The sequence below is a fragment of the Elephantulus edwardii genome, unplaced genomic scaffold (genome assembly GCF_000299155.1).
Source record: "Elephantulus edwardii isolate Elephantulus edwardi_28Jun2011 unplaced genomic scaffold, EleEdw1.0 scaffold00050, whole genome shotgun sequence".
Lineage (NCBI taxonomy): Eukaryota > Metazoa > Chordata > Mammalia > Macroscelidea > Macroscelididae > Elephantulus > Elephantulus edwardii.
This window is the reverse complement of record NW_006399800.1, coordinates 14,177,112-14,194,739: the sequence shown is the minus strand read 5'-3', so window position 1 is coordinate 14,194,739 and position 17,628 is coordinate 14,177,112. Positions and strand designations below refer to the sequence as shown.

Here is a 17,628-nt window from a genome sequence, read left to right as displayed (position 1 = left end):
TACCAAAGGCAATATACACATTCAATGCAATCTCAATACAAATACAAGATGGAAAAGACAATTTTCAATTTCATTTGGAATGGAAAGAGGCCTCGAATAAGAAAAGCACTTCTTAAAAAGAGAAATAAGGTCGGAGGCATCTCACTCCCTGATTTCAAATCCTACTACACAGCCATGGTGGTCAAGACAGACACATAAATCAATGGAATAGAATAGCAAATCCACAAATCAGCCCATCTACCTATGGTCAATTGATTTTTTACAAAGAGATGAATCCAGTTAAGTAGGGAAATGAAAACCTTTTTAACAAACGGTGCTGGCAAAATTGGAAAACTACCTGTAGAAAAGTCAAGCAAGATCCACATCTCACTCCATACACAAAAACAAACTCAAAATGGATCATGCACCTAGGACCAAAACCAAGGACTATACATTTCATTAAAGAAAAGCTTGGAAGAACTCTGTAAGTCCTAATCCACAACCTAAACAGGCATCCGAGCATCCTGAAAAATCTACAACCAGGAGAGGACAAAATAGATCAATGGGACCTTCTAAGAATCAAATCTCTATGCACATCTAAAAACTTCTCTGAACAGAGTAAAAAAGGAAAGCCACAGATTAGGAAAAATGTAATGTAATGTAATGACATGTCAGATAAGGGACTTACATCTAGAATTTATAAAATATTCGAGCACCACAACAAGATAAAGGAAAGTAACCCAATTGAAAAATGGGCACAGGATATGAACAGACACTTCACCGAAGAAGACATTCAGATGGCCAACAAATACATGAAGAAATGCTCAAAATCCCTAGCTCTTAGAGATATGCAAATCAAAACAACTATGGTATATCATCTGACCCCAATAAGAATAACAAAATTTAACAGAGCAGCAAACAACAAATGCTGGTGAGGTTGCAGAGAAACTGGAACCCTTATTCACTGTTGTGGTAGTGCAAAATGGTGCAACCACTATGGAATGCTCTATGGCACTTTCTCAAAAAGTTGCAAATAGAAATACCATTTGACTCAGCAATTCCTCTACTGGGAATATACCCTAAAGAAACCATTAACTGCCACAAAGGCAGATATATGAACAGCCATGTTTATTGTGGCTTTGTTCACAATAGCAAAGAGTTGGAAACAACCTAAGTGCCAATCAACAAACGAATGGATAGACAACCTGTGGTATAGTGACACAATAGAATACTATGCTGCATTGAAAAACAAGGACCTCATGGAATATTATTCAAAATGGGTGACCCTGGAGGACATTATGCTGAGTGAAATATCTCAGTCACAAAAGTGGCATAGTGCCACTGTTGTAGAATGGGACTGACATCAGAGTTGGGGTGAGATTGAGAAAAATTGGATAAATTATGTATACTGCATTGAAACAGATGAGGGAGAGAACAGTTTAAAAGTGATATATGATTGAGTATTATGATTATGACAGGAGTCCATAATGAAGGTGCATAGTGGAGTGTACTGAAGGAATTTTTCTTTTACTTTTCAAAGAGAAGAGCAAACTGGGCGGGAGGGGTGGGAAGTGAGAAAAATGCAACAATGAATGAATGGAAATGCAAAATATCTTTAAATGTTCATTAAAATTAATAAAATAAAATATCCCAAAAAAACAAAAAATACCCTACACTTGGACCAGGAAGCAGTCCTCAGAACAGAGCAGGGATACACTGCATGGTTCAGAATCAGGAAAGGAAGTGTGTCAGGGAGGCATCTTGTTTACATACATTTTGAATCTACATGCTGAACAGATCATTTGGGAAGCAGGGCTTTATGAGGAGGAATGTAGCAGCAGGATTGAAGGAAGACTCATCAATAACCTATGTTATACAACCTTGCTTGCTGAAACAGAAGAGGACCTGAAGCACTTGCTGCAGAAGGTCAAAGACTGTCATCTTCAATATGGATTGAAGCTCAACATCAAGAAGATAAAGATTCTCACCACTGGGCCAATTGGAAGCACCATGATAGATGGAGAAGATTTGAGGTTGTTAACAATTATAGCTTGCTTGGCTCCACAACCAACATTCTTAGCACCAGATGTCAGGAAATCAAAAGACAAATTGTATTGGGAAAATCTGCTGTCAGGGACCTCTCCAGAGTGCTGAAAGGCACTAGAGACTAAGGCGTGCCTAATCCAGGCCATGGTCTTTGCAGTTATTTGCTATTGATCACAGAGCTGGACAATGACTAAGGATGACAAAAGAAAGATCAATGCCTTCAAATTATGGTACTGGAGAAGATTCTTGAACATACATGGACCACCAAGAAAACAAACGGGTCTGTCTTGAAGAGAGTAAAATCAAGTTTCTTCTTGGAGTTTAGGATTTTGTAGCTTTGTCTCACATACTTTGGGTATGTGGTCAGGAGAAATGGGCCTTGCTTGGAAGGGTGAAGGGACCATGAAGGAGAGGAATAAATACTCCAGATGAGATGCATTGGTGCAGTAACTGGGGCAAGAGTGGTTGGTGTGTCGGAATTTGTGAGACTGGCTGAGGACAGAGCAGGCTTCAGAGCTGCCATACAAAGGGTCACTGTGGGTCGTAGGCAACTTGATGGCACATAACAACAACAACATAGTGTCAAAAGCTTATTGTTCAAAATAGCAGTTTTAGCTATTAACTTTGACTCCGTCAACATGCATGGGCAGAATCATACAAACAAGGTAGTCTACCCACAAGCAATTTGGTTGGTTTTTCCAACTGACTAGGTTTGAAAAGAATGCAGCAGGAAAGTGGGAATCTCAGCACCAACAAAGAAGAGGAAGCAGTGTACATCTTTAAGACCTGAGATTCCTGCACCAGCCTGACAGAGTTCTACATAGGAGCCACAGCAGCCTCAGCAGACAAAGAGAGACCAATAGAGACAGAGCTGACTTAGGCCTGCTGTCCTACGGAGCCAGAGCCAGAGGTCTCCCAAGCTTGCTGGAGGATTGAGGGAAGAAGACATGGTGGGGAGAAGGGGGGTCTGACCTCATGGGAATTGGTTTCGTGTTGTGGATCTTGCTGCCCCTTGTGGAGCTATTAGAAGTCAGATATGGCTGTTCCCATGCTTCCCTTGCTCTTTTTACAGGAGTTCTGCGCAATGGCTAAGTACCGAGCTGCTAACTAAGCAGTGGGTAGTTAGAATCCACTTAGCTGCCACATGGGACAAAGATGTAGCAATCTGTTCCTATAAAGACTACAGCCTGGAAAAGCCTATGATGGAGTTCTACTCTGTCACATGGGATCACTAAGAGTCAGTTCACCTTCACAGCACCTAATAACAATAACAACAAAATATGGCAATATTTCTAGGGGGAAAAATTCTTTTGGAAGCTCTTTGGATCCTTTACATAAAATATATCAGAGTATTGGAAGCAGGAGTGGCATCTACTTCCTAAACAACATGCCTCTGGAAACTCTTATGAACTTTGAGAAATGACACTAGTTATAGAAAGGCTTCAGGCCTTTAGTTCATAGAGCCACTCTGAGTCATGCTCGACTCGATGGCTATCAACAACAACAAAACAACAATCTTTTAAGAACTGTCACTTAATCATCAGTCTTACACAGCTGAAAAAGCAGTCTAAAGAACTGTTGAGTGTGGGCAAAGAAATATCTATGAGAAATACTGAAGCCAGTATAACTAGATTAGTAAAGTGCTATTTAAGAATTTATTGGCAACTTTAAAATGGTGGTTTGTTTTTAGCAGCAGATGTCACTGTGCACATTTGAGGCCTCAATAGATCCTTCAGTGCACTTTCTGAGCATACATGAGTGTCATTTGTTAGAGATCAAACAAATAGATGGATTGAAATGATGTCTTGATTAAAAAGGAAACAGGCTATTTGCCCAAGGCCACTGTTCTGAGATATATTTTAAAGCTTGAACTGAAATTAACCCAAGTCACCCCATCATTAATATCAGACTAGGTCGAAAATAATGAATATCATCTGTAAATAATAAAATCTTTAAAAAAAATCACCTGTAAGAGACCCAACTGTCAACAATTACTTTAAAAAAAAGATGAGAATGTAAAGAAGATGATGGATTGGGAAACTAGATTAGTAGAAATAGAACCACCAGAACAGAAATAATGAGAATTTTCATGAATTGTAAAGAATGTTGTCAATATCATCTAATAGTTTATGCACAAGTTGTTGGATAGGAACCTAAATTGTGGCATGAAATATCTCCAGAAAAACAAAAATAAAATATTGTCTAAAACTTAAAATAACTGCTATCTGCTGGTAAATACTAAATTCATATTTTTATTTTAACTTTTTGTTCTTTTTTAATGTGTGTGTATGCTTTGGCTTGTGTTGCTTAGAAAGAAATATTATTGAATTTTAAAATATGAAAAGCACACCTAGAGGCCCCTATCCAATCAAGTTTCTACAGGTGGAAACCGGAAATTATTTCCTTGAGAAAGGATCTCACATCTACTGAGTCTGACTCTGGTCTTTGAGAAGGCAACACACAAAACACTTTCCTAAGAAATTGGTCCACTCTTTTGTTCACTTTTCCTCTGCTGTCTGGACTATTCTCACTTTTCCACTCCTGTCTGGGCTATTCTCCTACAGGCTCTGTAGTCAGAATGGGTTGTTATGTTGTTGTTATGTGCCGTCGAGTCGCCTGCGACTCATAGCGACCCTATGTACAACAGCCCTAAACTCCGCTCTGTCCTGTGCCAATCGCACTGTCTCTGACACTCCCATCCCAATTATCCCAGTCACTGAATCAATCCACCTCATAGGGGGCCTCCCTCTCCTGCGCCGTCCCTCCACGCTCCCAAGCATGATGTCCCTCTCTAAGGACCAGTCTCTCCTCACTAATGTCCAAAGTAAGTTAGACGGAGCCTCAGAATCCTTGCCTCCAAGGAGCCACCCGGTTTAACCCTCCCCAGGACAAATCTATTTGTTTTCCTAGCAGTCCATGGTATTCTCAACACTCTTCTCCAGCACCACAGCTCAAAGGCATCAGTTCTCCTTCTATCCTCCTTGGTCATTGTCCAACTCTCTGATGCATAACAAGTGATTGTGAAGACCATGGCCTGTATCAGACGCACCTTAGTCTCCACAGAGACACCACTGCTCTTCAGTACTTTGGAGAGGTCCCTAACAGCAGACTTTCCCATGGCAATGCGCCTTTTAATTTCCTGGCTGCTGATGCGAAGACTGTTGACTATGGAGCCAAGCAGACTAAAGCTGTGTACAATCTCAATCTCTTCACCATCCATCCTGATGCTGCCAATTGGTCCAGTGGTGAGAATCTTTGTCTTCTTGACATTGAGCCTCAATCCATATTGGAGGCTGCAGTCCTTGACACTCTGCAGCAGGCGCTTCAGGTCCTCCTCAGTTTCAGCAAGCAGGGTTGTGTCATCCGCATAACGCAGACTGTTGATAAATTGTCCACCAATCCTGACCCCACATTTCTCCTCATAGAGCCCAGCCTCCCGGATAATCTGTTCTGCATATAGGTTGAAAAGGTATGGAGATAGGATGCATCCCTGGCGTACGCCCTTCCCAATTTTGAACCATGCAGTGTTCCCTTGCTCTGTTCTGACGACTGCCTCCTGGTCCAAGTATAAGTTTCGCATTAGAACGATCAAGTGTTCTGGGATTCCCATTCTTCTCAGAGTCAGCCACAGTTTGTTATGATCTACATAGTCAAATGCCTTTGCATAGTCAATGAAACACAGATAGACATTCCTCTGATATTGCCTGCTTTCAGCCAAGATCCATCTAACATCAGCTACAATATCTCTAGTACCACGACCCCTTCTGAAACCAGCCTGGACTTCTGGTAGTTCTCTGTTGATTTGCTGTTCCAGTCGTTTTTGGATAATCTTTAGTAAAATCTTGCTTGCATGTGAAATCAGTGAAACTGTTCTGTAGTTTTCACATTAGGTTGGGTGGCCTTTCTTTGGGATAGAACAAATATCGATCTCTTCCAGTCAGTTGGCCAAGTGGTTGGAATGGGAGGATGGTTCAATTCCTGTCATACACAAGGGGTTGGAGCACTAAGGAAAAGTCTTGGAGATTATCAAACCCAACTTCCTCCTTTTTTAGAAGAGAAAAAGAGGACTTTGTGAAGTAAAGCAATCATACCACAGCAGCACATTAGGTTAGGGCAGCTGTTGTTTGGTGCTGTTGAGTTGGCTCTGACTCATAGAGACTTCATGTCCAACAGAGCAAAAATCAACTGACCCAGAGTCATCTTCACAATCTCTACTGTGTGGAAGGTCACAGCACAATTAGAACTATGGACATTGTGGACAGAACATTTACCTTTTATTGCAGTGGGGCATGGGAGGAAGCCATCCTGGGCATTGCTGGGTGTTTAGCAGCACTCCTGGTCCCTATCCACCAACTACAGTAGTAATCCCACCTCCTAACAGTTGTTGTTGTTCGGTACTGTAAAGTCAGCGCTGACCCACGCTGATCCTCCAGAAGGTGCTCAAAAGCAGTAAATCACATAGGAGGAGACTACATATTGTTCTCCTGCACAGCAGGTGGTAGATTTGAACTTTGTATCTTTTGATTGGCTGTTTAATTTCTTACCACTATCCTACAGAGCTCCTAGCAGTGGCAATTCCATATATCTCCAGACATTATCAAATATCTTCATGGAAGAGCTGCTGTTTTCATGTGCCATCAAATCAACTGTCACTCATAGAAGCTCCATGAGAAATGGATCTGAACCCTGCCCCATCCTATACCATTCTCATCATCTTCAACATACATGAGCCCATTTTTACAATCACCATGTGAATCCAGCTTATCGAGGAAGAGCCTTTCACTCTTTTGGTGACCTTCCATGTTTCCCAGAAGGAAGCCCTTCTCCAAAGACTTGCCCCTCCTAAAACACAGTATGTGAGATGAAGTTTGACCATCTTTGCTTCCAAGGAGCACCCTGGTTTCATTTTCTCCAAGACAGAGCTGTTTTGGGGTCCGCCCCCCTTGGCAGTTAATTGCGTATATGGTGCTCTTCTCCAGCACCACAACTCAAAGGCATCTTTAGTTATTGTTCACCTTTCAGATGTGTAGAAAGTAATTTAGAAGACCATTCATTGCATGGATCAGGTGCACCTCAAACTGACATCATTGCTCTTTAGTACTCTGGAGAGGTCTTTAACAGCAGATTTTCCCAATGTGACACATTTCTTTATTTCCTGATTGTTGGTACCAATGATATTGATTATGAATCCAAGTAAGGTGAAACACTGACTAACCACATCAATCTTTCTCCATTCTTCATGATGCTATTGATTCAGTGGAGAGGATTACAACAAATTGTGGGTAACTGTGAGGAAAATGGGAAACCCAGAACACTTGATTATGCTCATCATGTGAAACCTACACTTGGACCTTCAGGAAGCAGTCCTCAAAACAGAGCAGGGAAACACTGCATGGTTCAAAATCAGGAAAGGACTGGATCTGGGATGTGTCCTGTCTCCATATCTTTTCAGTCTATATACCGCACAGATCATCCAGGAAGCAAGGATCATTTTATGAGGAAGAATGTGGCATCAGGATTGGAGAAAGACTAATCAACAACCTATGTTATGCAGATAACACAACCTTGCTTGCTGAAACTGAGGAGGACCTGAACCACTTGCTGCAAAAGGTCAAGGACTATAGTCTTCAATATGGATTGAAGCTCACCATCCAAAAGACAAAGATTCTCACCACTAGGCCAATTGGCAGCACCATGACAGATGGAGAAGAGATTGAGGTTGTTAACAATTACAGCTCGCTCAGCTCCACAACCAACACTCTTAGCACCAGCAGTCAGGAAATCAGATAGATTGCATTGGGAAGATCTGTTGTCAGGGACCTCTCCAGAGTAATGAAAAATAACAGTGTCAGTGTAGAGACTAAGGTGTGCCTAATCAGGCCATGGTCTTCATAATTACTTGCTAGGCACCAGAGAGCTGAACAATGACTAACAATGACAGAAGAAAAACTGATGCCTCCGAATTGTACTGCTCAAGAAGAGTCTTGAAGATACCATGGACCACCAAGAAAACAAAACAAAACAAAAACCCAAACAAGAAATGGTCTGTCTTGGAGAAGGTGAAACCAAGTTTTTCCTTGGAGACTAGGATTTTGAAGCTCTCATGGCATGTAGCCAGGAGAGACTGGCCCTTGGAGAAGGACCTCATGCTCAGAAGGGTGGAGGGACAGCGTAGGAGAGAAATACCCTAGAGGAGATAGACTGATACAGTGGCTGAGGCAATGGAGGCTGGTGTACTGTAATCAGGGAGGCTCAGGACAGAGCAGGCTTCAGAGCTGCTGTACGTAGGGTCGCTATGGGTCTCAAGCAACTCAACAGCACGTAACAACGATGTAAAGATGCGTACCATCCATATTGAAGGTTGTAGTCTTTGATCATCTGCAGCAAGCACTTCAAGACATTATCACTGTCAGTGAGAAAAGCTGTGTCACCTGCATAAGGCAGGTTGTTGAGGAGTAACGCAAAATTGTGTCCAGTTGAGAACCAATGGCACTAGGTTAGAAACAAGTACAATTGGGAACTAAATCCTAGTTTTGTTTATAAGTACCATATTTTCACACAAAGAATGCATGCATCATATATTTCTAAAAACTGTGGAACCCACTTGCATATTACTTCCCATGTATTTTACATACATGTGTTATTTACATGGATACCTTATTTGCAAAACTTATGGGAAATATTTGGAGATCAGTGACATACAATCCTTTATACCAATTACATGCCAAACAACATTTTTAACAAGCTTTTGGAAGAGTCAGCAGATCTGAACTCACTGCATTTACTCATCTAACGGTGTGCAGAAGATGTGAAACAGACACAAATATCTGTATCTGTAAATACATAGGCTGAAACTATGGAAATATGAAACTATGAGACTCTTATTTTTGGTTAGGCAAAACAGAGTAGTGCCATGTTAAAAGATATTTTGGGAAAAATCATCCCCCCACAAATGGTAAAATCCTTACCACCCTTACATAAACTGCTTACGTACAGAATCATATTTTTTAACGAAAATTTAAGTTGTTGAATCATCTATTACACTTCAGATCAAGAGCTGAGGCTTCAAAAATCAATGCTCTCAAAAGCGTCAGATTCCTCCCATTTCCAGCACTTCTGGAAGCCACTGATTTCAGGGTTCCAGGCAATGCCAGTGTGATTTACCTCACTCAGATATGCTCAGAAACGCTCAGATATTACCTGTTTCTCTTTTTCCGGTGTTCTCTGTTAGAGTTTTCTGATTCACTGCCACTGCTCGTGTTACAACGTGAGCGGGACCTGAAGACAGTGTGAGAAAAGATTAAAAAAAAAAAAAGACAAACGCTGCAAGTTTTTTATTAAGTATTTCAGAAATGTTCATGTTGATTCTCAGGAATTAATTCTCCAGTAAAATTAGAAATAAAAAATAAATAGCTTTATTATTCTTCTTCTAGTCAGTCAGACACCTAGATAAGTTTAAAGCTCAGGGAAACAGCAAGTCAAGGGAAATGTGTAAGCAGATTAAGGCGTAAGAGCTGTAAAATCAAGCACTTCCAACAAAGCATGGCAATGGCTTTCTTTTTTGAAAGAAAGAGTAAAATAGAGGGGGGGACTTCTAAAGTAGCCACTGAAACACAAGAAAGAAAATGTTGACTTGTCCCTTCTCTATTCCAGGTACACCCTCTCACTTATCAACATGGTTAGTTTCAAACAACAGGTTGCAAGACAAACACTAGCATTTTGGAAAAATGGAAGAATTATCACATCAGCTCACAAAATGAAAGTTGGCTGCATCTTACAAAGCTGCCAAATTACTTCATTACTTAATTTCTAAATTGCATCATTACATAACTGCAAACCCCTGAGAATCATGGCCAAATAACCGTGATTACTAATGTCAATGTAAATCACATCAATAATCGTTGACAAATAACCTTAATTATCACATTCAACGTTATTCTGGCCTCCCAACATGGCATTCATTACTGTTAGACATATGTTAATGTGCAGAATAGTTGGATACATATTTTTTCACTATTACAAATAGTGAAAAATATAAAATGTAAGTTAATAAGCAGTGAGGAGTAAGAATACTATTAATCTGCTAATCCTTCCTCTTTCTCCCTTTTCTCCTTTCATTTGGTTCCTTTACCTCCTCCTTTGCTTTAGGTCTGAGTCTTCACCACTATTATGGGCTTTCCTGTGGGAGACAAAGGAAGTATATCAAAACGAGTTCACGTCTATTGATGTCTATTTGTACATATTCATTCAATAATCAAACATTTATGTTACACACTGAAGCCAGAAGCATAATTGAACTGATGCTGTCACTGGCCTCAACAAGCTAGAAACCTAATGGAGTCTGCAAATATGGACCAGACATCCTACTTCCTTTCCTAATTTAAGCACTCTGTTTCTGTAAAGCTCTTCTGAATTTTTTCATCATGTAAGCTTCTAATCCATGCTTCCCCTGCATCCACAGATGACTTTGTTTTCTCCTTCCAAAAGGAAAAAGTACCCACCTGATGGGAACTCGTTCACTTTCCTGCTACCCAGAAATAAAAACTTACCAACATCTCCTTCTGTTATTTATGGAACTGTCCTTACAAGAAGGGTCAGGCTCTCTACCTCTGCAACGTGAGTCCCATCCCCACTTGTCCAATGACCATCACAAACATATTTTCCTCTCACACAATTTCCTCACCCAGAATTTCTAGTAAACACTTTTCATCAGCATTTAACATTCTCAGGTCTCACCCAGTTAAACAAACAGATGAATCTACTTTGACCTCCTATTTGCAATCAACTCTGTCAAATCACGCCCCTCTCTTTCAAAGCCGAAATTGTTAAGAGAGGAGTCTGGGTCTCTTCTCACTTCTTATTGTTTATTATTTAGTGTCTCTTCACTTTTGGCAAGTGGATACAGCTCTTTAATATATCCATCCCATTTCCCCAATCTACTTAAGTAATATAACATAAATATGATGTGGTTCTTATCCTTACATGAATTTTAAAGAAATAACTAGTTAGAAAAAGGAGCCCTATAGTATACTACATTACATACTGGTCCGTTAACTAAAAGGTCATTAGTGTGAATAAACTAGTTGCTCCTTGAGAGAAAGCTGGGTGATCTCCTACTGTAAAGATCTCCAGCCTTGGAAACCCAATGAAGGATTCACAGGAGTAGAAATCAACCAGAGGGCAGTGGGTTTGGTTCTGGTGATTTAGGGTAAGTACAACTATATAAAACCCACTGGAGGCTAAGATATGAGTCATTTCCAACTTGACAGTACCTAGCAACAACAGCTCTGTAAATATTTTACACAAATGGTCTACCTAGTGTTGTAGGATTAGAATACTGTTTGTATACAGAGTCTAACTTTTCTTCTTGTTGTTGTTATGTGCCATCAAGACGCCTGCAACTCATAGTGACGCTATGGACAAGAGCTCTAAACGCTGTTCTATCCTGTTCCAACCTAGTCATCTCAAACGCACTTATTCCCACCGCTCCAGTTACAGAATCAATCCATCTCAGCGAAGGTCTTCCTCTCCTTCACCGCCGTTCCACTCTGCCAAACATGTTGTCCCTCTCCAAGGACCAGTCCCTCCTTGCAACATGCCCAAGGTATGTCATACAAAGCTTCAGAATCCTTGACTCCAAGGAGCATTCCAGCTTCACCTTCTCCAAGGCAAACCTGTTTGTTCTCCTAGCAGTCCATAGTATATTCAACACTCTTCTCCAGCACCACAACTCAAAGGCATCAATTCTCCTTCTATCATCCTTATTCACTGTCCAACTCTCTGATGCATAGTATGTAATTGCGAAGACTATAGCCCGGATCAGGCACACCTTAGTCTCCAGTCTGGCATCGTTGTTCTTCAGTACTCTTGAGAAGTCCCTCACAGCTGACTTTCCCAACGCAATTCTTCTCTTGATTTCCTGGCTGCTGTTACCAAGAGTGCTGACGGTGCAACCAATTAAACGAAAACTGTTAACTATCTAAATCTCTTCACTATCCATACGGATGCTGCCAATTGGCCCAGTAGTGAGAATCTTTGTTTCCTTGATGTTGAGCTTCAGTCCATATAGGAGGCTGGAGTCCTTGATCTGCAGCAAGCGCTTCAGGTCCTCCTCAGTTTCAGCAAGCAGGGTTGTATCATCTGCATAATGCAGGTTGTTGATTATTCTTCCACCAATCCTGATGCCACATTCCTCTTCATATAGCCCAGTGTCTCAGATGATCTGTTCTGCATACAGACAAAAGGTATGGAGACAGAATACATCCCTGACAGACCCCCTTCTTGATTTTGAACCATATAGTGTCTCCCTGCTCTGTTCTGACAACTGCCTCTTGGTCCAAGTATAGGTTTCACATTAGCACAATCAAATGTTCTCCGAGTCAGCCATACTTTGTTGTGATCCACACAGTCAAAAGCCTTTGCATAGTCAATAAAGCACAGATAGACATTCTTCTGGTATTCTCTGCTTTCTGCCAAGATCCATCTAACATTAGCTAAATATCCCTAGTACCACGACCTCTTCTAAATCAAGCCTGCACATCTGGCAGTTCTCTGTTGACATATTGTTCCAAACGTTTTTGGATAATTTTCAGCAGAATCTTGCTTGCTTGTGATATTAATGATATTGTTTGATAATTTCCGCACTCTGTTGGATCACCTTTCTTTGGAATGGGAACAAATATCAATCTTTTCCAGTCAGTGGGCCAGCTGGCTGTTCTCCAGATTTCTTGGCCAACTTAGTGAGCACATCCAGGGCAGTGTCTATTTGTTGAAATATGTCAATTGGTATGCCGTCAACTCCTGGAGCCTTGTTTTTTTGCCAATTCCTTCAGAGCAACTCGAACTTCCTCCTTCATCACCACAGGCTCTTGCTCATATGTCATTTCATGAAATTCTTCTGTGTCAGCCAATTTTTTCTGATACAGTGACTCTGTGTATTCCTTCCATCTTCTCTTGATACTTCCTGGATCATTTAATATTCTACACAATGTATCCTTAAGTAGTGCCACCTGTGGCTTGAATTTGTTTTTCAGCTCCTTCAGCTTAAGAAATGTTGAGCGAGTCCGGCCCTTTTGATTTTCTGACTCCAACTCTCTGCATATTTCATTATAGTATCTTGCTTTGTGATGCCAGGCTGGCTTTTGAAATTTCCTGTTCAGCACTTTGATTTTTTGGTTTCTTCCTTTAGCTTTGGCTTCTCGGCGCTCTAATGCAATATTCTGTCTCATCTGACATCCGTCTTGGTCTTTTCTTCTTTTTCAGTCTTTGTAATGATCTTTTGCATTCTTCATGGATGATTTTCTTGATATCCTCCCAGAGCTTTCTATGTACCAATCGCTTGCTTAGTTTTCTTTATGCGTATCACTAACACTGTAAGAGCGCTGATAACCTACTCTTACTATGGACTAATAGTCAGGTAATCAATCATTGTATCTGCATCCCTCCTGGCATCTGGTCACATCTAGATGACTGCTCTACATCTCTTCTATAGCCTCGATACTATTTTCATAGTAATATCACTTTCTCCCAATCAGGGGATTCCTCTGGCTTCATTGAGTGATAGATCTCATATTTCTAGGTCTCACGTCTTGGTGTATTTCATCATCTTGGATGGAGAATATATTTCAATAGGTAACAGAGAAAATGTGTGGGCAAATACATGTTTCTGAGACCTAAGATTTGTGAAACCGTCATAATTTTACAAACAGCATTTATGTGTGCATGGAATCCTCATTTGAAAATAAATTTCTGCTGGGACTTCGAAGACATCATTTTCTCTGGTATTGCTATTGAGCAATCTGACATCATCTGATTCATTGTCTTTGAGCATAAACTTTTTTTCTCCCTCTCTCCCTCCAATGTTTTTAAAGATCTTATCTAAGTCTATAATGTTTTCAAATTTTATGATAATGAACCTTGGTATGGATTTAATTTTTCAATCTGTTATACTTGACACTGAGTAGACTCTATAAAATCACATCTTCCGTTTCAAGGATCTTTTTTCTTAAGTTACCTCTTTAAAGGTTTCCTTTCCTGGATGTGGAGAGGTTGGAACTCTCATACATTGTTTGTAGGTAAGACAGGGAAATGGTAACAACCACTCTGAAAGGCAGTACGACATTCCTCAAAAAGCTGTACTCAGAAATTCCGCACTGCTAGGAATATACCTCGAGGAAAATAGAACTGAGACACAAATGGAGACTTGTTCCCCTGTGACATTCAGTCCCAGGCCTGCATCAGAAACACGGGTGCTCCACACACAGCTAGAATCTGGATTTTCACCTTTTGCCCACCTAACTCAGCATTGGTAACTAACCCCATAGATTCACACAAGACAGGATCTGAGAACACCTTTCAATCTTCTTGATAAGGTAATGCCCATTCTACCAGAATTCCATCAGGTTTATTAATGATCACACTTTTAAGGCAGGACAGTCAGTCCCAGGCCAGTATACCAGATCTAGAGGAGACCTAACCTCATCTTGGAAATAACTTCATCATGACAGCAGTGTGATGTAAAAGCAGAGACCCTAAGTCACCAAACAACAGTCATGAAATCATAAGCTCAGGGGCAAGGATCTTTCCCCAGTAACACCCAAAGAAAACAATCTTTCCCAAAGCTGGTACACAGATTTGGACTTACAACTTATTAAACACAAGGCAGGCATCAGAGCGAGAGACCAGCAGCAGTACATGGTGTAAGACATCACAGTAGGGACTTGTGGCCTAGGCCATCATATCAAGGCATGGCTGGGGAAGGGAGATGCTGGACCAGGTAGGCGTGAGTGCAAGGAATACTAATGTAGCAGGAAAAGGAAAGGAACAAGAAACACATGCTTGGGTGAGGGGACAATGAATATATACGTTACTTCTATAAGGGAAGTGTCTTTCATCTACTCCTTTTCAAGAAAATGGTTTTTTTCTGTAAGATATTGTTCTAAAAGTAAGCATCCAAATTAAGACAGACTAGGAAGAAGGATTCGCCACCCACTTCTGAAATATATCAGGCTTTCAAAAACTCTATGTGCCACAGAGCACAGTTAGAATAGACTAACAGATATGGAGACTGAGGCTGAGCCCCCAAATTTGGAAACACAGAGGAGGAGGAATAGTTGTAAGACGAAATTAATGACTGGAATGTGAGAAGCATGAATGTAGGAAAACTGGACAATGTTAAGAAAGGAATGGAATGCATAAATATGATAATGCATAAAAAACTGCAAAATAAGATGGGATTGGCATGGGGCATTTTTAATTAGGAAATCACATGAAAAAGTGAGAAAAAAAACAAGGTTGCTCTCATAGTTAAAAAGGCTGTTTCTAGATCTGTCTTGAAATACAATATTGTGAATGACAGGATGATAGCCATACGCATACAAGGAAGACCTGTTAATGCCACTATCATTCGGAATTATGCACCAACAACTAAAGCAAAAGAGGAGTAAATAGAGGATTTCTACCCACTGTTGCAGTTAGCAATGGATCAAACATGTAACCATGAAGAATTAATGATAATGGGTGACTGGAATGCGAAAGTTGGGGACCAAGAAGAAGGGTCAGTAGTTGGAAAACACGGACTTGGTTACAGAAATGAGAGAATTCTGCACTATCAATGATTTATTCATTGCAAATACCTTTTATAAAAATATAAATGCAGGCTATATAAATGAATTTCACTTGATGGTATGCGCAGGAATCAGATTACATCTGTGGAAAGAATCATTGGAGTTCAATAACAACAGTGAAAACTAGGCCAGGTGCTGATTATGGAACAGACCATCAACTACTCATGTGCAAGTTCAAATTAAAGCTAAAGAAGGTCAAGTCATTTACACAGGAATCAAAATTTGATCTTGAGTCTATCTCCTCTGAATTTAAAAACCAAGTCAGGAACAGGTTTGAGGCCTTGAACACTAATGAACGAAGACCAGAGGAGCAGTGTGAAGAAGATATTAAGAATATCATCCATGAAGAATGCAAAATGTCATTACAAAGACAGATGAAAAAGAAAAGACCAAAATGGATGTCAGAAGAGACTCTGAATATTGCACTAGAGTGCTGAGAGCTGAATAAAAGATTTCAAAGGGCAGCTTGGGAAGACAAGCAAAGATTTATAATGAAATGTGCAAAGAATTAGAGTCCAAAAATCAAAAGGGCCAAACTTGCCCAGCATTTCTTAAGCTAAAGGAATTAAAGAATAAATTCAAGTCGTGAATCACAATGCCTAAGGATGCTATGAGCAGAATATTGAATAATTCAAGAAGCATTAAAAAAAGATGGAAGGAGTATACAGAATCACTGTACCTAAAAGAATTATCTGACACAGAAGAATTTCAAGAAACAACATATGAGCAAGATATGATGATGGAGTTAAGGCTGCTCAGAAGGTCTTGGCAAAAAATAAAGTGTCATGGACTGATGGCATAGCCATTGACATATTTCAACAAACAGATGCTGCCTGGGATGTGCTCACCAAGGTATGCAAAGAAATCTGGAGGACAACTACTTGAAAAACTGACTGGAAGAGCTCCATCTTTATTCCCATTCAAAAAAATGTGACCTGAAAGAGTGTGGAAATTATCAAACAATATAATTAATATCACACACTAGCAAAATCTTGCTGAAGATTACCCAGAAATGACTGATATAGTACGTTGACAGAGAACTACCAGAAATACAAGCTGGGTTTAGAAGAGGTGGTGGTACTAGAGCCCTTATTGCCAATGTTAGATGGGTCTTGACAGAAAGCAAAGAGGGTCAGAAGAGTGTCTATCTGTGTTTCATTGACTATGCAAAGGCACTTGACTGTGTGGATCACAACAAATTGTGGATAACCTAGAGGAAAATGGGAATCCTAGAACACTTAATTGTGCTTACGAGAAATCTACACTTGGATGAGGAAGCAGTCTTCAAAATACAACAGGGAAGCATTGCATGGTTCAAAATAAGGAATGGAGTGTGCCAGGAGGCATCTTGTCTCCATTCCTTTTCAATCTATATGCAGAACAAATAATTTGGGAAGCTGGGTTCTGTGAGGAGGAATGTGGCATCAGGATTAGAGGAAGACTCATCAACAGCCTATGTTATAGAGTTGACACAACCTTGTTTGCTGAAACTGAGGCAGACCTGAAGCACTTGCTACAGAAGGTCAAGCACAGTAGTCTTCAATATGGATTAAAGTTCAGCATCAAAAAACAAAGATTTTTACCATTGGGCCAATTGGCAGCATCATGACAGATGGAGAAGAGATTGAGATTGTTAACAATTACAGCTTACTTGTCTCCACAATCAACACCCTTGGAACCAGAGGTCAGGAAATCAAAAGACAAAGTGAATTGGGAAAATCTGCTGTCAAGGACCTCTCCAAAGTACTGAAGAGCACTGATGTCAGTCTATAGATTAAGGTGTACCTAATCCAGGCCATGTTCTTCACAATTACTATGCATCAGAGATCTGGACAGTGATTAAAGACGATGTTGTTGTTGTTATGTGCCATCTAGTTGCTTGCAACTCATAGTGATCCTATGTACAATAGCCCTAAACTCTGCTCTGTCCTGTGCCAATCACACTGTCTCTGACACTCCCATCCTGATTACCCCAGTC

General features: G+C 40.4%; 1 protein-coding gene across 1 annotated transcript in view; it reads right to left on the bottom strand.

Moving 5' to 3' along the window:
• EPB41L4A (erythrocyte membrane protein band 4.1 like 4A) overlaps positions 1-17,628 on the bottom strand; it is a 373,049-nt gene that overhangs the window by 38,415 nt on the left and 317,006 nt on the right. Inside the window, exons 16-17 of the mRNA XM_006886688.1 lie at positions 10,157-10,204; positions 9,226-9,303 (exon numbers count right to left, since the gene is read on the bottom strand). Coding sequence (XP_006886750.1) covers positions 9,226-9,303; positions 10,157-10,204 — 126 coding nt within the window. The remainder of the gene's footprint in view (positions 1-9,225; positions 9,304-10,156; positions 10,205-17,628) is intronic.